The sequence below is a fragment of the Mytilus edulis genome, chromosome 9, assembly GCF_963676685.1.
Source record: "Mytilus edulis chromosome 9, xbMytEdul2.2, whole genome shotgun sequence".
Lineage (NCBI taxonomy): Eukaryota > Metazoa > Mollusca > Bivalvia > Mytilida > Mytilidae > Mytilus > Mytilus edulis.
Genome location: NC_092352.1, coordinates 87,392,320 through 87,415,175, shown reverse-complemented (window position 1 = coordinate 87,415,175; position 22,856 = coordinate 87,392,320). Strand labels below are relative to the sequence as shown.

The following is a 22,856-nucleotide window of genomic DNA, read 5'->3' as shown; positions in this document are numbered from 1 at the left end:
ATACCAAAAAACTTACTTTATAAAATACTGATAAATCACAATTTGCTTTTTTATTGGTTTGGTACATAATGTTTGTTTTCATTTAAACCATGGTTAGCTTCCAGTCTGTACCTAAATCTTTTCTGACTACAAGTCTGTTGACAAATATAAATACATTTTTCCTATGTGTCTAAACAAAGTTTTGAACTTACTAGTTCAAACAAAATTTGACCAGTCAGGGGGATCAAACTAGTGGCTAACAGTGCAGAACGAGTATGACCAGAAGGGACATAAAAAGTATAGGTAATTCGTCAACAGTCAACTTCATCTAAGGGACTTTAACCTTATTTTCTTCATTATAACAATTAGAAATAAGATAGCGAAAGTTGTGACTTCAATGTAAAAAAAGTTCTCAATACAAACAACTATTGATGGTAGTAATAAATATATATTTTAGATACCTGCTATATCCTGTCTTTTGCTATCATTATGCTGAATACAACTTTACACAACCCTGCAGTAAAAGACAAACCATCTGTTGAAAGATTTATAACTATGAACCGGGGGATAAATGATGGTGTCAACCTGCCTGATGAACTTCTTAAGGTAAGGTCAACTCTGTGAAGAAAATAAATAGATATTTTTTCCATTTTCAATTTTATTGAATTATTTTTTTTCTACTGATTCTAAAATCTGAATGCCTATTGTTTAACATATAGATCATTGTGATAATATATCAGTAGAGTTTGAAAAGTTTGTCTCTAATTTTTTTTCTATTTTCGCATTTCTTGATTGGTGAGTGTAGTGAAATATCTGTTCTCAGCAAATGATTGGTTGAAATTATAATAATAAATTCTTTATTTAAAGAGGGTAAACTCAGTTAGTTACAATAAACTAATCTTCCCTGAGGCCCTCACATACAAATTACAATACAATCAAAACAGATATTTACACATAGTTAATTTACAGTCATGTAGTTCAATGTATTGTTATTAACATAAGATATAATGCTGTTTAAAATGTACATGTAGTCAAAAAATCAAACGAAAATAAAAAACATACAAATACATTGTAACAAACATTTCTTATCAGGGTTGTGTTAGGTACTTCTTGATACTTTGCTTAAAAGTAAAAGTGTTTTGAGCTTTATGCATTTTGTGTGGTAATCCATTCCATAACACTGATCCAGAATAAGCAAAGGATTTCTTAAATAGCTCAGCTTCATAACACTGATCCAGAATAAGCAAAGGATTTCTTAAATAGTTCAGCTTTTGGCTTAGGAACTATCAGATTACCTTGAGTGACCCTGCGTAAGGAGTAAGGATTATTATCTGATTTCAGTTTAAACTTTTGAACTAGGTACATTGGTGCTTCCATAAGCATACATTTATATAGAAGTAAATATTTGTGATACTTTATTCCATTGTCAACTGTCATACACCCAAGTTTTTTTTAATAAGGGGGCTGAGGGGGATAAAGGATCTGAATTAGATTAAATTATGACGTCAAATTTTATTCTGAGTTTCCTATTGCAACATCATGAAAAAGACTATGCCTGATGACGTCGCATATAAAGAACACAACTTTCTGCAAATCTTTGAATAGGAATGATAAAAATCATTAGAGAAACAGATTCCACCACTGTTACTTCTGTATTACGATATTTCTCCACTCTCAACAGTTAAATTTTAATTATTTAAAAAGCTCGGCAAGCCTCTCACATTAAATATTAAAAATTTAACTGTTTTGAGTTGAGAAATATTGTAACATACTTGTTGCAGTGTTATAATCCATATGTCTACATTGTTGATTTTACACACCAGAATGTAAAATTATTAAGAGAAATACAGTTTGTACAATTGGCATCTGAGATGGAATAAAACCATTGTAAATACTAGGCGTTATTATAAAGGCTTGTAACAAAAGGCAAAATTTGAAACCTAACTGCACATTTTTACCAAATTATTAAAAAAATATTGGTTTAACAACATGCTAGTGTATACGTAATGAACATCCTAAATAATCTAAAATAATACAGATGTACCATAACAATCTATGCTGATGTATGTAAGTACTGATTAAATACTGATACATCATTTATTGATAAATGAAGTTTCTTATTTGTAGAGTCTGTATGAGAGTATCAAGAATGAACCTTTCAAAATCCCAGAAGACGATGGCAATGATCTGATGCATACATTCTTCAATCCAGACAAGGAAGGCTGGCTATGGAAACAAGGTTAGTTGTTATAATTAGATATTAAATGTCATCTACAGACTACAGTTACCAGTGTCAGATAATATATTATAATTATATAAATATAGCTGTGTCAGATACTATTTTAACTACCAGTATCAAAGACTATTTGTTCTGAATCTTAGAGAAATCTGTTTGCATGTATGTATATATATTGTCACTGACTCAGACGTACTTATATATATATATATATATATAGCATTTTTTGGAATCGTACCTAATGAGAAGATAAAACACCCTGATAATGTTTTGGGAAATTTTTAGTGCTATCAAGATGAAGTACAGCAATAAAAGTCTTAATCCTTTTAATACATGGGTTATTTCCTAGTTTATTTTAAAATGTATGTCTTGACTATCTCTTCCTATATTCTATTTTTCATAAGATTGTTACTGATTTGTTTTATCCTGAACAGCCTACATGGCCTATGGTAAACATATGGGAAAGTCCCCTTGATAAGTTTGTTTTCCTAAGATGTTATGAACTTTTCTAATTTTCTAATTTTTGAATAGCTTTTTATAAACTTTACTTAAACTCCTCAGTTGTAAGAAGATATTGATTAATTTAGTGTTTCATGAAAAGTGAAAATCTCCAGAACCATCTCTACAAATATACTAAATATTTTTCCTCATCAATCTTTATAAAATATTAACCTTAAGTCCTTAACCTTATGAATAATTTTCATAAACTTAAGATTTTACTAGGAACAATTAATCAGAAATAAGGACTTCATTTCTATTGAAACACTTATCTCATCTCCAAGTTGTTAAAAAAGAATGAAAAGATTTATCCTGATCTAATTTGCTTTGAATTAATAATTTCCTGTTTAAAATCATAGTTTGTACTGAAAGTGTAAAAAACAACCTTCTTATAGACGGGGAAGATAGATATGTACTATTGTGAAAGTTCATCAATGTACGTATATCCTTAATTGTTGGCTAAAAATAGAACTAACATAAACAGGAAGTTGAATACATTATTTGGTTTTGATATGAAACTTCTGAATCACTTTTCTTTTAACCACAGATTTGTAAGTAATAGTACATAATTATGTGTGTATGGCATACTTGTTAAATTGCATATTTGAATGTAACTTTGTTATTGACTTAAATTGGAGTGCCATCTTAGAAATATTTCCTCTAGGAATAAAATTTAAATTGGACTGACAAGAAAGTAGATACATTTTTGCCCCAATTTTAATGTATAAAATCTAGACCAAAGGAGTGAACACTATTTGTGATAACAAAAGGTGTTGATGTGGCATCTTTAATTTCCCATAAAAACTCTTAATTTCCAGACCCCCTACTCTCTATAGACAATCAAAAAGTAATCTGACCAAGAGTTATTTCTTGAAACAAAACTTTTGTATGTTACAACTTAAAGAGCTACAACTTAAAGTGTATATACAGTCAATGACAGTAATTTTGCACAAGACAAAATAAAATTGAAAAGCCAAAATAGAATTGAGCAAGGCAACATAAAATAGAACAAAACAAAACAAATAAAATTGAAAAAGACAATTTATGCAATTAATTCTTTAATACTAACACTGTTTATCAATCCTGCATGAGAAGATAGGTTAACAAGAGGGTTTGACTAAAAGCATGAATTTATACAATTTCTGAAACAGTGGCCTAAGTCATTTGCTAGACTTTGAGCTCTGCTACACAGACATCTTGACTTTTACAAAGCTTATATTCAACTGTCCATAATCCACTCAAAATCATTAGCTGTGATATGTCAGGATTTTCTATTTCTGTGTGTCAAAGACGATCGACCTCTGTTTCAGAGATTGTAACTTATAAGCATGAGGAAAACTAACTACACTTAACAGACTAATAGTTGTTTTAAGGGGTCACCTATTTCAAAAATGTCAGTGACAAAATCTTAAATAATCTATGATCAATGTCCACTTTTATAAATGATAGAAAAACATAGGCTCTTAATATTTTTTCTTATTTTGGTTCACCTCGAATATTTATACCTAGTTTTCTTGACAATTCTCAATTGAATTTTCTTTGCCAAAAATAAACAGTGAAAGTGTTTGAATTCTAATAGAAGATTAATAGTTAAGTTTTAAAAGTAATTGTATCAGTGTTCCTTATTATATGTTATGTGAACGAGTCACAACCATTATAAAAATTACAGGGTCATAGACCAATAGATCAGTCAAGCAAGTTTTTATTTAAAATGCTACATGTTTTTCAATATATAAGAAGATACCAAGGGGTTATAAAAATACCTTAGTCTGAGAAATACTTTTCTATGACACAGCAACTGAACAAAACCATAAAAACATATGATGGTACAGGGTCTTAGGGTCTTTTAAAACATACAAGTATCCTGACAGTAGGTAAAGGTATTTAAATTACCTGACCTCTAAGCAAGTTTTGATTCAATTAAACAAAGACTACGCCTTAAAAAGTTCAACAAAGGCTATAGAAGATCTGCAATCATCAACATTTAAATAAGTTTTACTTTGATACTATTTAATTCTGTGTAACCACTGAAAACATTGGGCACCTTGTGTATTTTCCAAATCTACATGTATACAGCATAGATTTTAGGAGTTTTGTCTGCAAACCAAATTATTCCCAGATTATACAGATAATATTGACATGTTGTTCTTTTATCAGGAGGTAAGGCGGGTGTAAGTGGTGAATGACTTTTGACCTTTTGTTTTATTTTGAACTTGTTCAGCTATTGCTGGGTATTACTGGGTTGCATGTTTTATAGTAGGAGTTTTGTTTTTAGCATGTTGTTATTTGAATTTTAACCTAAATCACCTGCATCTCACATTTTCATTGACCTAGAATCATTTTTGAAAAGGGGTTATTTAAAATTTAATGGAGTACCATAACAATGTTGCATCATATGGGAACAAGCTTATTATGATTGTCCCTGATTATACCAGGAAACTGAAATTAAATTTGGAATTGGTCCTCCCAACACCAAATTTTGCTTGCTTTTGCTTTTCATGATGGTGCAATTTTGAAATTGAAATGGGTGAAAACTTCAGAGTGTCTGTGAGCTTTCAAAGAATTATTTATTTATCATTTTCTAGGCCATTTTTTTTTTTTTTTTATTTGTGTATGATAACTAGTTGCAGAAAATCTAATTATGGAAACTTTTAATTTCCAGGATTTTTTATATATTTTTAGAAGAATATTATTTTTTATGTTTTATGTTATTACTGATGTTATGAGCACGATAATTAAGTGATTATCTAGTAAGAAGGGTTTTATCTGTATAGCTATTTAGAATGTGCTGTGATTCTTGAACAAAGTCGCTTTGTACCATATTGTTCAGACTTTAATAATAAAAAGAAGATCTGATGATTGATTCAAAATGACTTTGTAATTCTGTACTTATCAGTATATTTATTCTTTAAAATTCCAAAAGTTGTCTCTTATTTTTAGAATGAAATTCAAAACAGTGTGGCTGTGGCCATTGATTGACACATTAAATTCATCCATTGACTGGGACAATTTACGTGAACGTGTGTCTGTAACGACCACTGTTCACGACGTACCTGCGATAGACATTTAAACTGTGGGGTCACCAAAGGTTTCTTAACGCCTTTAATTATAAAATAATTCGAAAAATTAATCAGGAATAACCTTTATGTTTTGATTTATACAATTGATATAAATCAAAACATCATGTTATTCCTGATTAATTTTTCGAAATACTTTATTAAGGTGTTGAGGACCTTTGGTGACCCCATAGTTTAAGTGTCTTTAAAAAGTACACAGTGAGCAATGGTCGTTACACCTAAATTGTCCCAGTCAATGGATGAATTTAATGTGTCAATCAATGGCCACAGCAACACTGTTTTGAATTTCATTCTATATCTTTCGAGACATTTTTGCTGCAAATTTAGATTATTTTTTTTTTGATTGATTGATTGTTGGTATGTTATATATCAAGACCTGATTTTAACGTCATAAAGTTGTAACGTCTTCCTTGTCCCAAGTTTGTAATGTGGCACTCTTCACACACATCACACATGGTCCACAACTAAGCTTCCATTATCACATTCTACACTTTTTCAAGTTAATGTCATAGAAATAATGTCAAACAGAATCAAATTAGTACATTTTGTAATTTGGAGTATTTAAGATAAAAATTAATTTTTATTATTGTCATTTTGATGTTTGATATATATATCGGAATAAGTTGTTTAAACTTATTGTTGTTTATCAAACTATATTCCCTCAAGGGAAGAAACTCTTGCTGATAAGATAAAAAGCAGATCTTCATCAAGGCTCATTGCTTTGACATGCTTAATCATATATCTTCATTTGTGAAATTAGTCACCGCTGCCTGCAACAATCATATAACAAGTGAAAATAATAAATTTAAACCAGACTAAAAAACTGTAATTATTGAAGTTTCATTTAAGTTGTATCGTGTTGCAAGTATTTTTTTTTAATTTAATTTATTTAATTAAATAGCATGACGATGATATGGTGGAGGAAAATTAATCAAAATTAACCTAAACTCACTAAACTCTTTAAATGACTGATTGATTGCTGAATTTTAATACCACTTTATACAATTAAGCTTATACCTTACAGTCAATTTAAACACAGTAACTTCTATGAAATTCTTTGGTTTACTAGAATGTTGATCCATGTGGGGTTCTCAGGTTGGAAACCCCCCATTTAAAAATGACTGGATCGGCCTCTGTAATAAATCTGCACAAATCTTGCATGAGTACATGGTAAAATTAGAACGAATAATAATTTATGCAAGCACTTGACCGCTAAAATTCTTTAAAAAAAACAACCTTTTTTTATCTTTGCATAAAGACAGTAGTGTACTATCAATTAAGTAAAGCTTTTCCCTGCCACTGAAAGCTTCAATATATATGCATTAATAAAGGGTTTCTTTTTCCATCAGTAGTTTGGTGTATTTACATTTAAATTCTAGACATTGGATTTTAAACATGTTGTAGTAGTCATTCAGCTGTGATGAAAGATCCATATATTGAAATCAGATTTAAAACTCTAGAATCGACTTGCGTCAGTCATTCTAATGAATATATTTTTTACTGTGTTTGATCAATATGATCAAATCCAAATCTTGATGCATCTAAAATATGCATGAAATTTAGATTTGCTTCTATTATTGCAATTTATCCATATTTAAACTTTTTTGCATAAAAATGATTAAAGATAGAAATAATGTTAAAGATTCTGTGTACATTTTGAATTAACCTTGCATGTTAATATAAGAAAATGATAGATGTAGGTGCAGTGAAAATTTGTATTGTCAATGGTATTGCAAGCTATATATAATGGTTGGATTCTTGGCGATCTTAATTTGTCAATAGTTGTTTATGTAATATAAGAAAAAAAGCATAAAAAACGAAGTATTGGAAAAAGTTTTCCTGGAATTCTATTCCGGTAGACCATTTGATAATAATTGAAGATTGATTGTATTTCTATTTTCAGGTGGGCGTGTTAAGAACTGGAAGAGGAGGTGGTTTATACTCAATGACAATTGTCTGTACTATTTCCAGTTTACAACCGTAAGTGTTGGGTATCTGCTACTACTCATTACCTGATGACAGAATTTTTGTGCCTCACATTTTCGAATCATGATGCGCGTTTGCCCAAACCATTTCATTTCTTTTAAAAATATTTTTTGGATATACTTTTGAATTATATGGACTTTTTCATATCTCAATGTATTTGTACACTTCAGTACACATTTGTAGTTGCTTTTTTTTTAAAATCCCATACCAAAATTTAATTATATTTATATAATGCAATTGTGCACTTATTAATATTTTTCTTGAGTTTCCCTTAGGGAATCATGGACTGTAACATGTTAAAGGGACTGGGTTATTATTTTGTGAGTTTTACTGGCAGTAGTACTGCTACAGATTTGAGTATTCCCTTAAAGAATCTTGGACTGTAAGGGACAGGGTTATTATTTTGTCAATTTTAGTGGCAGTAATACTGCTACAGATTTGAGTATTCCCTTAACAAATCATGGACTGCAAGGGACAGGGTTATTATTTGTCAGTTTTAGTGGCAGTAATACTGCTACAGATTTGAGTATTCCCTTAAAGAATCATGGACTGTAAGGGACAGGGTTATTATTTGTCAGTTTTAGTGGCAGTAATACTGCTACAGATTTGAGTATTCCCTTAAAGAATCATGGACTGTAAGGGACAGGGTTATTATTTGTCAGTTTTAGTGGCAGTAGGTCTGCTACAGATTTGAGTATTCCCTTAAAGTTTCTGAAGTCTGAACAATAACTTTACTGAGTATTCTTTTTACAGCATTAGCTATTGATCTGCTATCATTTTTGGTCAATTCTTTTTGAATTTTTCAATAGCTTTTACCAACATTTTATGTGTTTTAATATATTTTTTATGTGTTTGCAGGACAAAGAGCCTAAAGGAATTATACCTCTAGAGAATATCCAGGTCCGTGAGGTACCAACAGAGAAAGCTAACAAACCTAACTGTTTTGAGCTGTACACACCAGTACAAGATATCATCAAAGCATGTAAAATGGACAAAGAAGGCAAAGTGGTAGAAGGTATATACAATATTCATCTTTTAACTATTTACCATTTTTTCACAAATACTTCATAGCAGTCCTTTATAGCAGGCTTCATATTCATGACATATTGATAAAGGGAACAATCAAACCCAATGACAAACAAGGAAAGGTAATGTAATGGTTTCGTGTGTTGTGTATGAACAGAACCTAGAATGACAAAAGCGGTCAGAAACAAACAATTCCTGATTTTGGACAGGTTTATGAGGATAAGAAAGCATTATATTCAACCTTACTGATATCATCTTGATATATTGAAGAAACACAAGTTTGGAAAAAACCTGCAATAAAAATGTTTCCAACTAAATCCTCACAGAATGAAGACTAAAAAACAGAACAAACCTATTGTTATTACGGTAAGAATCTGTAAATAAACACATTAAAAAAAGTGGCTTCTTTGGAATATTTTGGAAATAAGTAAAACATTTTGGCTAAATTTTAATTTTATGAAATAAAAATGAGGCAATGACATTGAAATGAAAATGTTTATATTCTTTTTCGTTTGTAGTTAAGCATGTTTTATTAGTTTATAAGTATCAACATTATCTTTGTAGGTAAACATAGTGTATACAGGATGTCTGCCGCCACTAAAGATGACAAAGATGAATGGATCAGATGTATTAAGTAAGTATAATCATTTATAACAATGTGTTGAACCAGTTTTGGCTGAGCCAGAATTTTTGTATACTAGTTCAAATAGTAACAGTCTGTAGGAAGACATGTAACCTGACCAAGACATATTATGCTCACTCAGAGCTGACCAAGACACATTATGCTCACTCAGAGCTGACCAAGACACATTATGCTCACTCAGCGCTGACCAAGACACATTATGCTCACTCAGCGCTGACCAAGACACATTATGCTCACTCAGCGCTGACCAAGACACATTATGCTCACTCAGCGCTGACCAAGACACATTATGCTCACTCAGAGCTGACCAAGACACATTATGCTCACTCAGCGCCGACCAAGACACTCAGAGCCGACCAAGACACATTATGCTCACTCAGAGCCGACCAAGACACATTATGCTCACTCAGAGCCGACCAAGACACATTATGCTCACTCAGAGCCGACCAAGACACATTATGCTCACTCAGGGCTGACCATGTGCTTAATAGAGAAGCAGCAGATGCGTAATTTCAAGTAATTTGTTTAACGAAGCTTGGGATCTATTATTTCTGTTCTTGACCTTGACAGTTGCTTGAAGGTCACTGAAACACACCCAGTAATTTGTTTAACGAAGCTTGGGATCTATTATTTCTGTTCTTGACCTTGACAATTGCTTGAAGGTCACTGAAACACACACTACAGCAAGATCAAGATAGCTTGTATTTGATCCAAATAGACCTGTGTTAAGGGAGACAATTTTTTAAATCGTTAATTTGGGTGTAATATTCAATTTCATAAATGCTTTTACAAGCATTCTTGTGAAACAGAATTCATAGAATCTGTATTACTTAGACACTTAAAATATATTTAGGAAAAAAGTGGACACAAATGCACAAGAAAGATTTAAGAGCTATAATCTTTTCCATAGGTCAATCTCCAGTAAATAGTTAATTGGTTATAAAACTGGTGTATATTCTATTTCAGAGCTAGTATAAGTGAAAATCCATTCTATGACATGCTGGCAGCTAGAAGGAAGAAGGTGCTACACCAAAAATAGAAAGGACGTCTTATGTATAAGCACATGTATATAGTGTAAATATAGGTGTATATTTATCTTACTCACAGTTGTATATCAGGTTTATTGTTCAGAAGCTTTTTAAAGCTGAATAGTCATGTACAGCTTTTTATAACTGCAAATATTCAAATCAGTTTATAAACTTATGGGGGGAAAACTTTCATCGTGATACAAGTTGCCTTTAAATTCTAATAAATTTTTGATAAATGACCAAAATATAAAAAGGATAAAGTTTTTTCAGGTTTCTCTAGCAGTGATATGTATTATTATCCTGAGCATGTGTTGACATTTTTGGGAAAGTGTTTTCAAAAAGTTAATTTTTCGTGAATAAGAAAAATACTACAACTTTTATGTATTCAAGCTAGGAAAGAAATGCAAAATATATACTTCCATATTATTTTAAAACTGAAATCTGAAACACACTTTTTTGTCATTCATACATTCTGAGTTAGTTATATTAAAAAAAATAACAGGGAAACTCAGGAATCAAGTTTTCATATATTTGTTATCTTATGTTAAGATGAATGTCATATAAATTTTATGTTTATGGAAGAGTAAATTTTTTTTTAATTCTGAATGTTTCATAAAAAGCAGTTATGAAACTGTGCAGTTATTTTATTTTTAATTATGTACTAACCATGAATATTATATCATTGTATTTAGAATAAGACACACAGATTAATTTTTTTTACATTACATGTACAAAAAAAAATGATGTATTAGATAAGACATTAGATTTTACCTACACGCAAAAACAATAATTGACTAAAGAAACAAGTTGACCACTGCAATTAATTGCCATTAGGCATTTTGCTTTGGTCAGTTAACATTTTTCAATATTTATCTGTCTCAATGCAGAGATTTATTACATCTTACACAATGAATCAAATTTGATAGGTAGTTTTGTAGAGAGGTAGGAATTCTTGTAGATAAGTTTCTGTGATTATTTTGATGTAGAATCAGTGTAGATATTATTTATCAGGGTAACAAGCTCATTGTTAATTATCTTCAGTGGAAGAACCAATTTGTGTTTGAATCAATTCTTTTGTGTATAAATTGGTCAGTTCAATATCTATCTATTTTTTTGTGTAATTGGTCAGTTCAATATCTATCGCAAATTGGTTTATATTTCTATTTTACTAAACCAAATTAAACATGTGATAATGGTTTAAATGTCAAAAAAAAAGTCTTCATAGAATAGAGTCATGAAAAAGCATGATAGAAAATCTCACCAAAAACATTTGTTCATCACATTTATAAAACATTGCAGTATTCATCTTAAGCATGGGAACTGTTTGGAGATTGTATATAATTCACTGTTTAGCTCATGGAAAGAGGGGGAAGTAGATATAGTATTCAAACTAGTATCAAAATCCTAATAGTTAGTTTTTTGAGATTTTCTGATTTTCTTATGTTTCCGCTCCATTTCATTCAAGTATTAGCATGTCAATGATTTGCTCACAATGTAATATACTCATATATAACCTAGTCATAGATGTAATAATATATATTGTGTACTTTTGTATGTGTATTTTGTAAGCATCTGTGTGTGTATTTTGTAAACGTCTGTTAAGCTTTTATTATATGATGAAAGTTTTTATGTATATATGTGAACTGTTTGAGTGTATGTCAGTATGTCTAGGATATGAATGTGTAGATGTCTTGATAAAGAGAGAAATAATGGTATTAAGTGAACATGAACGTTTGATAGTTTATTGAGATGTGTGTATGAATGTAAAATTGTAAGTGTATGTGATTGATGGATACTAACATTGTAAAAGACTGGTAGGAATATTTACATTTCAACAGCATTATTTTTAAATTTTCAATGAAAATAAGCTATTAAGATAAAGTTTAAGTTATCTTTTTAAATTTTTATATTAGATTTCAACACAAAATAAATATTGATAGAAAATATGTTTTTTCTCTATTTTGGCGATTTACTGAAGAGTCATTTTGAAGTTTTTAAAAAGACTTCGATAATAAAAAGCAGTTTGGAAATTTTAAAATCTGTATAATAAAGACTAAATGGTAAAAGTGTATTAAAGGAGAAATTTTTCCGTAACACGTTTTAACTGACATAAATTAAGTATGAAAGTTACCAGTTCCAATTAAAAACATACAAAAATAAAACATCGTAGATCATTTCGTGAACAAAGGTAAATTAGGACAAATATATGTGTATAGATGGTTGTGCCAAGTCTCTTTGTGTATGAAGGGAAAAAACATTTTTTCGTAAATGTGACAAAAGTTTTGTAGTCGGGAAATAAGAGGTGAGAGTTAGTGAATAAAAGTTGTGTGTTCATCGTTTGTAAATGTTAAAATGTGCATTATACACAACAGAGGGTTTAATTTAATTATAACATGGATATTATAGTAGTTGTATTTTGTTTTAACTGTACTCAAGTATAAATTAATGATAAGTTATGTACCAGAAGTTAAAAATTAAAAGAACAGACCTATGTTGACATTATATGTTGAGATCATAATATTTCTGTATAAATCAAGGTCTGTTTTTCTAAAACTTTTGTGGTGTTTTTGCATATAAAATAATCTACATAAATTAGACTAAATCTAGAAAATTCTTAAAAAATAAAAAAATTAATAAAATCAACCCCCAAAAAACTTACACAAATTGGCTTTACAAATAGAACTTATTTAATCCGGCAATGGACATTTGAGCGCATTGACAGGACATTTGAGCGAAAAAAAAAGGACGTTTGAGCGCCAAAGTATAGGACATTTGAGCGCCTAAATTTTAGGACATTTGAGCGAAAATAAGAATAAGCGTAGGACATTTGAGCGAAAACAAGTCTTGGATAGAGAATTGTCTTATTGGCAATCATACCACATTTTCTTACGAATATAGTTCATTAAATGAGGAGTTTACCAACAAAAAGATTAAAACATATTTTAATTGTAAAAAACAAAGCACTAAAAACAAAGCACAGTCATAAAACAGGAGTTTACCAACAAAAAGATTAAAACATCTTTTAATTGTAAACAAAGCACTAAAAACAAAGCACTGTCATAAAACATAAAACTCGGCAACGGCATTATTTACAAGTCTGTTCGGGCTTGGAACTTATATCCCAGGCTTCTGACATAAAAATCCCTCGTAATTTCCTGCTGGCAGTATTTCGAATGCAAATCCCGGAGATTCTGTTCCTTCTCCTTTTCTGTTCGGCTCTGCGGTGCATCAATGTTCAAACTCCGAATTTTTATGTAAGTCACAGATTGCAATTTGATAATAGTGTCAAGGAAAATATAAATTGATGGATGACTGTGATAGAACTGCTCGTTATAATGGGCATGAAATGATTCGGGCCCATTGTTAGTACGTTTTAACGAGGATGGAACTTCGGCCCAGAGATGAGGGGGAAATAACGATTCATCTGTTATATAAGTATCAGTCAGGTAATCTGCAAATTCTATACAAGGCTTGTCGTTAGGTACAACGGCCATAAAATCTTCTACGAAACAGTCGGCTACTTCGTCTGGAGCTAAAAAGGCTATCCCAAAAATCCCTTTAAGCCATTTACTAATGTCTGAATCAAGCTCTTTGTATTGTTGACTAAGTCCAACTTTCTGGATTTTTCGCCACCAGGCTTGGCCTAAGTGAAACCTACAGCATTTGATCTCTATAGACGGGAAAAAATCCTTCATAACTTTCATTACCCGTTCTTCAAAATCGACGTGTACTGCTTTCGGTTGAAGTGTGTGACCTTGATCGGAACATAGCTTGACAATTGAGGAAAAGCAATTCACGTAAATTTCTTCAGACTTTCCAGGAAGTAAGCAGAATACAAGAGGGACATAATTTCCTTTGTTATAGCCATGAATAGTATATAACTGTTTAAAGAACTTTGGGCAATATTTGTAAGTACCATCCATAAAAATTTCCGGCACACTGCATAAACATTCAAGATTGGTTGGACACGTAAGAATAATTATACCAGTTTGTTCATCATTAAACTGCACAAAATTTTCAAATTTATTTGACTGAATATTAATCTTCTTTAATGATTGGTGTGTTTCCTCTCTAGATTTAGGAAGTGCAGGGTGAGATTTACGCCTCTTTCTATATATAGCCTTTGAAACGCTGCCAATGTCTTCAGACTTTAGATTTGCTTCATCCATGTTCTGTAACTCTGTACGGATAATTTTTGAAGGACGTTGAGCAATATCATCATCCGCTTTTCTTTTTGATCGTACCCGCAGCAAGTGACGTTCATTGTCACGATCACTGGTATCATGGTTATGAGTATTTTTCTGTTGAATTATAACGGTTCCGGTACAATCCGTCCTCAGTCTTGCTTTGCAACCTTTTGCCTGAAAAATATTAAAAGGACAAATACAATTGAAGTGTTTAAATGCTTTTTCATTTGCTATTGCAAGACATAAAAATAAGATGTAGTATGAAATGAAATGAAATGAAATTCATGAAATTCATAACATGTTTAGAATGGGAACACCACAGACATTTATGTGTTTAGCTTCTAAACATTTTCCTAAACATGTTTAGGCTCTAAGCACAATTTTTACAGTGTATTGTATGAATATTGTAAAGTGCCTAGAAAATGGAGCCTTGATACCTAACCCTATATGTGGTAGCTTATATTCAAATGTGTTAAAAAATTAATCTAAAGGAGGTATAAGTTTACATTAACATTAAATTTGTAAAAAAAGGTACTTACTGTACATCTCCAGGATATTTCTTCTCCTTTTAGTGTTTTGTCCACTCTATATCGGAAACTGTCACAAACAAGGCTTCTTTTTCCCTTATTAGTCTCGGTCAAAATAATATCCATTTTAACACGTACATGTATTATTAGTATTAAGATTTCAAGTGCCAAGGGACATTTCACTTAATAGATATATATATAAGAATTTTAGAACAAAGAAAATTTGCATAGCCAATGAATTATAGTAGAATTGATTGGTAAATAGAGATCAACTTAGGATTTCACTTACATAAACCAGCCAGAACCGGTCGAATTACTCGGGTGTGAAATAAAATAAAAAATATTTATAACTAAATCTTACTTTTTTTTCTTACTTTTAAAAAAAAATCTTAATTCGTGTAAAATTATCAGGGAAAATTTCGCTCAAATGTCCTGTCTGAAAACTCAGGTAAGGTTAATATCCCGGCGCTCAATGTCCTATGAAGTCGGCGCTCAAATGACCCTATGTGCTTTTTTCTTTTTCGCTCAAATGTCCTATGCCCATTTAATCATAGAACTCAACAACTATAGCCACTTACAAGATATCATTATTTCATTTCATTTGTGTATTTTGATTAATATGTTCAACTAGAGAGTTAACATCACACAAGTTTTCATAATCATTTTCATTTTAATTTTAATTGTCGTAGTAATATAACTTTTAAGGCATAATTCATTATTCTTTGGATTTTATTTAATTTTTATCAGACTACGGTAATAGATGGAGACACTCATTTATCAGGGAATAAGTATAAAGATATATGTCATTATTCTCTGAATTTTATTTTATTTTATAAGAAACAGTAACTGAAGAAATCATTTATGAATAAGTAAACAAATAATAAAGAAATTTGAAACGTTATGCAAATGTAATCATAAAAAATAAAGATGTTCCAATCTTAATTTTATGTGATTTTGTGTTACCTGTTGATTAAATATTGGCTTGCATCAGAAGGAATATTTCTTTCGACTTAAAGTTCCCATGATACTGTTTAGCTTACCTGACCCATGTGTGCTTTTGTTGTCAATTTGCCCCGGTCATCAATCCAGTCTGATGAAAAAACAGCCAGGTCTGAGTGCTGGCTTAAATCACAAATGTAAGTAGACAGTTGGCGTTGGCTTTAGTCAGACTGCCATCCATCTTTACATAGACAATTTACATTTTCATCTTTTCTACTTAGAGTGGGGTGCTCATTTTCGCCACATCTTTCCATGTTTTCTACAGTTGATGTTCAGGTCTAAATGTTTTTGAAGTATACTGATATTTCTATACAGCCTTCAACAATGAGCAAAGCAAATGAAGGCTATATTTTTGTTTTCATTGACAATCATTTAGAGTAATTCAAGGTAAAGTTTTATATCTGGTAATATCTTTTTGTTTTGGTTTAACAACTTTTTGTGTAAATCAAGGTCAAATTTTAATTCCAGTTTATACAAAACTTCAAAGGTGTTTGTATTCTGCTATCTCATATTGTATTTTCTTGTGTTTCATATTGTAGTTTCTTGTAATGTTCTATTGTATTTTCTTGTAGACTCTTATTATATATTTCTTGTAGTCTCATAGTGGGAATATTATTTCTGTAGTTTCAGTAGGAGGTTGTGTAATCTTTTGTTAGTGTAACTGTTGAGGGATCCTGATATAGCAAATCTCAATTAAAGTCAGCATGGCAATTTGATAGCTAGCCCACATAAATGAGCAAAAAAGACCAAATAACTGCTCCAAAACAAAATGCAAACAAGGCAAATATAAGGGGTTTCTGTGTGTAAACCAAAACATAGTCTCAGCAAATCATACTGGCTTAAAGCAGAAAGACAGTTAGAATAAATAATAATATTTATTAAAAATTCATTTAATTTTGGCCCTTGAGAAACACTCAGCATACAAACGGAATTTTGAGTTCCTGCCTGAGCAAGTCAGCTTGCAACCTTCAGTGTAAGGAAGAACCTGCCTGCCCGACAATGCGCCAGCCGGGGAATGTGAAGCGAGGGTTCTCCACTTAGGTGATGAGACTAGGCGTCTCATCGGCAGCCAGGTAGTGCAAGGGTCTGCCTGGGGGATAGCCCATGTACTAGTGAAGTAGCAGGGGTCTATCAAACTGGCACTGGAATAAATTTGATAAAATTTGTCCCCGAAATGCTTGGGGATGAATGAAATTTTAGAAATGACCAGTGATAAAATTCCATTAAGGAAAAACTGAAATAAAGAAAAATACATATATCACTAGTTTAAGCTGAGTTGTTTCTCTAGTCATGAAACAATATTGAAGGTGTTAGGAAGGGGAAGGCGGTAGGTAAATTGAATAATAGCACTGTAAAACTCCATCAACTAGTCAGGCTGCTATGAACCAAGAAACTGATTATACAAAGACCATGCAATTGGCTTTACACACAGATTGGGTACATCTAACATCCAGATGCAGGAGACTGACCTACTGACCCTCAAATAATATACTATTTATTGTGTAATCAGTATTAAAGAGATCTGGTATCATATTCTGCTTTCCTCTCCTACAGTGATTGTTTGATTAAGAAAAGATTAGTGTGCCTCCTAGTGAGATTCCAATTGTAACTTCAAGGTGTCAAATGTTGGACTAATCAACCTCAAGATATAACAAGTGGTCTGTGTATGTTAATTAATTGCATCCATGATGTCAGCATCTTTATCATAAAATTAATTACTTGTAAACTGAAATGGCTTTTCTGTTTGTATAAACAATACTTATATTACATATAAGTAGATATTTATACAAAACTTCAAAGGTGTTTGTATTCTGCTATCTCATATTGTATTTTCTTGTGTCTCATATTGTAGTTTCTTGTAATGTTCTATTGTATTTTCTTGTAGACTCTTATTATATATTTCTTGTAGTCTCATAGTGGGAATATTATTTCTGTAGTTTCAGTAGGAGGTTGTGTAATCTTTTGTTAGTGTAACTGTTGAGGGATCCTGATATAGCAAATCTCAATTAAAGTCAGCATGGCAATTTGATAGCTAGCCCACATAAATGAGCAAAAAAGACCAAATAACTGCTCCAAAACAAAATGCAAACAAGGCAAATATAAGGGGTTTCTGTGTGTAAACCAAAACATAGTCTCAGCAAATCATACTGGCTTAAAGCAGAAAGACAGTTAGAATAAATAATAATATTTATTAAAAATTCATTTAATTTTGGCCCTTGAGAAACACTCAGCATACAAACGGAATTTTGAGTTCCTGCCTGAGCAAGTCAGCTTGCAACCTTCAGTGTAAGGAAGAACCTGCCTGCCCGACAATGCGCCAGCCGGGGAATGTGAAGCGAGGGTTCTCCACTTAGGTGATGAGACTAGGCGTCTCATCGGCAGCCAGGTAGTGCAAGGGTCTGCCTGGGGGATAGCCCATGTACTAGTGAAGTAGCAGGGGTCTATCAAACTGGCACTGGAATAAATTTGATAAAATTTGTCCCCGAAATGCTTGGGGATGAATGAAATTTTAGAAATGACCAGTGATAAAATTCCATTAAGGAAAAACTGAAATAAAGAAAAATACATATATCACTAGTTTAAGCTGAGTTGTTTCTCTAGTCATGAAACAATATTGAAGGTGTTAGGAAGGGGAAGGCGGGAGGTAAATTGAATAATAGCACTGTAAAACTCCATCAACTAGTCAGGCTGCTATGAACCAAGAAACTGATTATACAAAGACCATGCAATTGGCTTTACACACAGATTGGGTACATCTAACATCCAGATGCAGGAGACTGACCTACTGACCCTCAAATAATATACTATTTATTGTGTAATCAGTATTAAAGAGATCTGGTATCATATTCTGCTTTCCTCTCCTACAGTGATTGTTTGATTAAGAAAAGATTAGTGTGCCTCCTAGTGAGATTCCAATTGTAACTTCAAGGTGTCAAATGTTAGACTAATCAACCTCAAGATATAACAAGTGGTCTGTGTATGTTAATTAATTGCATCCATGATGTCAGCATCTTTATCATAAAATTAATTACTTGTAAACTGAAATGGCTTTTCTGTTTGTATAAACAATACTTATATTACATATAAGTAGATATTAAATCTTTTTGTTCTGGTTGACTTACTTTTCCATTCAACAAATAAATTATGCATTCCTCATTTTCACCATAGTAGCAAGTTTTAATTCATGAACAATATTGCCAGTTTTTCTCTGCTACAACTCTCCTTTAATTGATTTCCATTAATTTTTTTCATTTTTAGCTCACGTGGCCCGAAGGGCCAAAGTGAGCTTATGCCATCACTAAGCGTCGGTCGTCGTCGTCTGTTGTTCTAAACTATTTCAAGAATCTTCTCCTCTGAAACTACTAGGCCAAATACTTCCAAACTTTAACTGAATGTTCCTTAGGGTATCTAGTTTATAAGTTGTATCCGAAGTTTTGATCTATCAACAAACATGGTCGCCATTGCTAAAAATAGAACATAGGGGTCAAATGCAGTTTTTGGCTTATATCTCGAAAACGAAAGATTGTCAACAAGATTGTCAAACAAAATTGTCAATTGACCCCTTAAGGGGTTATTGTCCTTTAATGACAATTTTTCACAATTTGTTCATCATATTTGCTAACTTTAAAAAATTTTCTCCTCTAAACCAACTCAACCAAATTCAACCAAACTTCAACTGAATGATCAGTAGGGTGTATAAAATAAAGTTTGTGTTTTATTTTCTATTTCGTCAAAAAACATGGCCGTCATGGCTAAACATAGAACACAGGGTAAAATGCAGTTTTTGGCTTATATCTCAAAAACTCTAGCATTTAGAGCAAATAAGACAAGAAGTTAAGTATTTATTAGGTCAAGGTCTACCTGTCCTGAAATTTTCAGCCGAATTGGGTAACTGGTTTTTCAGGTATAATGCCCCTGAATTGATGATTTAAAGAAATTTGCAGTGTTTAGTTATTATCTTGAATATTATTATAGATACAGATAAACTGTTAATAGCAATTGTATTGTGAATCATCAGATTGACCTAGACTGTATCTTAATCAAGTGTAGGGCGAACTCATGCCCATTTCTTTCCAGAGGTTCCTAAGAGGCTTTAAAAGGTATTTCCAAATAGTACATGGCCTTTGTTACTCTGTTTAATTTACAACAAACATTAATTTATTAATTTAGTTAATAAGGCATTGTTTACCAGGTGAGCGATTCAGGCTCTTGAGAGCCTCTTGTTTAATAATACTGCAGACAGGGATATTCATTTTGCACTGATCCACCTCTAGTTTTGGAAAACATGAGTGTACACGCTGAAATGTCTTGCCTTTTTTACTAACCATTGTTATTATGTTTATAGTCCTAAATATAAAGTTTTACTACAACTATCCTACCAATTTAACATGATAGAAGAAAATGAGGTTAATTAAGGTCAGATGAACCAAACTGAAAATACATGTACACCTTACATTCATTCCATACACTAACAATGCTTTAAATACAGTTGACCTATTGCACATAGAAGAAACAAACTAAACCAGGGAAACTTAACATTGATCAATGAACCATGAAAATGAGACCAAGGTCATATGAACCGTGCCAGACAGATATGTACACCATACAATCATTGCATGTTTTGAATATAGTTTACATTTTGCATATAATATCTAAGAAACAAACTAAATCAGGGAAACTTAAGATCGACAAATGAACCACGAAAATGAGGTCATAATCAGATGATAATCCCCAGACAGGCATGCACCAATAATAGTTGACCTATTGCTATAAGTATTTAAATAAACTGTTATCATAGAGATATGTCTCGCCTTTACTAACATCTTACACAAGTTATGCAAATATTCAAAAATGATTAAGTGGGCAGAGCCAAATTATCTCCATGGAAACGAGATATGCAATGCTTATACAACTGCATACCAAATATCATTGACCTATAACTTGTGGTTCCCCATAAACTGACCTTATCACAAACTAATACATGTAAAATAAGCAAAAGTTTTGAAGTCAATAGACCATGACTGAGGGGGCAGGGCCAAATAATCTCCATGGAAATGAGATTTGCCAATGCTTATACAACTGCTTACCAAATATGATTGACCTATCACTTGCCATTCACCATAAACTAGACCTAATCACAAACTAATACATTGTTGACACCGTCGCCCGAAACAGCATACCTATGTCTTGCTTTTTGACTCCGTCAAGGCAAGACAAAAACAGACCAAAAACAAAACTTTTGCATTGAGCAATGAACCTTTAAAATGAGGTCAAGGTCAAATAATATATACCAGACTGATATAAACATCTTAAAATATTTTTATACACCAAATATAGTTGACCTATTACATATTGTATTAAAACAACAAACCAATGAACCATGAAAATGAGGTAAAGGTCAGATGACAACTGCCAGTTCGACATGTACACCTTACATATTACAATCATTCCATATACCAAATATAGACCTATTGCTTATAGTATCTGAGATATGGACTTAACTACGAAAACTTAACTTTGTTCACTGACCCATGAAATGAGGGCAAAGTCTGGTGAAAACTGTCCGACAACATGAGAACCTAATATAGTTATCATATTACTCATAATAAGAGAGAAATTAAGAATACTTAAAAAATTTACTTTCATTTTCAAGAAGTCACTGAACCATAAAAATGAGGTCAAGGACAATGGACATATGACAGACGGAAACTTCATAATATAAGGCAAATATATACAAAGCCTAAAGGATCCAGGTCTTTTTTCCTGCTGAAATATTAAGTTTTTAGGAGGTTAGCTAAAGCTGCCGTTGGATCACTATCCCTATGTCGAGCTTTCTGCGACAAAAGTTGCAGGCTCAACAATAAAACTAATGAAAAGTAGTATTTTTTTGTTATTGTCAAGGAATATGTCTCATCGCTTTTCAGGATTTGTATTACCAGGAATGCTCTCGCTCTCAATTTTTGGTTGAGTGCAGAATATATATCACTTTTATTTTGACATCGAACATTCCCACTTACTCCATAGCACACCATCACATAAAAGATAATCAGAGGTATTAATGTCAAGTTTAACATCAGTGGAGCATGGTAATTAGGCCAAAACAGACCTGCCCTTTATAGCTTGTTGTTCTGTGTGAGCCAAGGCTCCATGTTGAAGAGAATGGTTTACTTATACAAATTATGATTTGGATGGAGAGTTGTCTCACATTGGCACTCATACCAAATCTTTTTATATCTATGGTTGTCTATCAGTGTAGATTATTTACAACTCCCTCCCCTCCTTTTTGAATTTCACTGCATAAACAAGAGGCTCCCAGAGTGTCAGCAAACCAGATTTTTAACATTTATTTGTGTCCTTGCATTTTTCAATATCACAAGGATCATAACTCTTGAAGGGTGAATATGCAAATCATCAATCTTAAACTTGACCTTAATTTTGTTATCAGTAACAAAGTATTAAAATTTGAAAAGCTTTGGTTAAACATTTCGTGAGTTACAGCACAAACAAGACTAGAAAAACCATTTTTCAATCTCTCAAGAACAATAACACCTGAAGGGTGAAAGTGGAAATCGTCAATATAGAACTTGACCTTCATTTTACCGTCAGTAACAACATATCAAAATTTGAAAAGCTTTGGTTAAAGGATTCATGAATAAATGCACGGTCACTG

General features: G+C 31.9%; 2 protein-coding genes across 5 annotated transcripts in view; one reads left to right on the top strand and one right to left on the bottom strand.

Annotated features, from left to right (window-relative positions):
• Nucleotides 1-16,129, top strand: part of LOC139489321 (cytohesin-1-like) — a 34,748-nt gene extending 18,619 nt beyond the window's left edge. For all 4 annotated transcript variants that reach the window (XM_071275614.1, XM_071275615.1, XM_071275613.1 and 1 more), the window contains 7 exons: nt 437-585; nt 2,107-2,218; nt 7,694-7,770; nt 8,635-8,791; nt 9,367-9,436; nt 10,412-13,168; nt 15,742-16,129. In XM_071275614.1, the coding sequence (XP_071131715.1) occupies nt 437-585; nt 2,107-2,218; nt 7,694-7,770; nt 8,635-8,791; nt 9,367-9,436; nt 10,412-10,484 (638 nt within the window). In that variant the 3' untranslated portion in view covers nt 10,485-13,168; nt 15,742-16,129. The remainder of the gene's footprint in view (nt 1-436; nt 586-2,106; nt 2,219-7,693; nt 7,771-8,634; nt 8,792-9,366; nt 9,437-10,411; nt 13,169-15,741) is intronic.
• Nucleotides 13,400-15,448, bottom strand: LOC139489319 (uncharacterized). Its single transcript, XM_071275611.1, has 2 exons — nt 15,200-15,448; nt 13,400-14,834 (listed from the first exon to the last, which is right to left on the bottom strand). The coding sequence occupies exons 1-2, from the start codon at nt 15,311-15,313 to the stop codon at nt 13,563-13,565; spliced, it is 1,386 nt and encodes a 461-aa protein (XP_071131712.1). The 5' UTR covers nt 15,314-15,448; the 3' UTR covers nt 13,400-13,562.
• Nucleotides 16,130-22,856: the final 6,727 nt, after the last annotated feature.

Coding starts and splice junctions, on each gene's coding strand:
- LOC139489319 (XM_071275611.1), bottom strand. CDS start 15,313: ATGGATATTATTTTGACCGAGACTAATAAGGGAAAAAGAAGCCTTGTT. Junction 14,835..15,199: donor AAATATCCTGGAGATGTACA/GTAAGTACCTTT, acceptor AATATTTTTCAG/GCAAAAGGTTGCAAAGCAAG.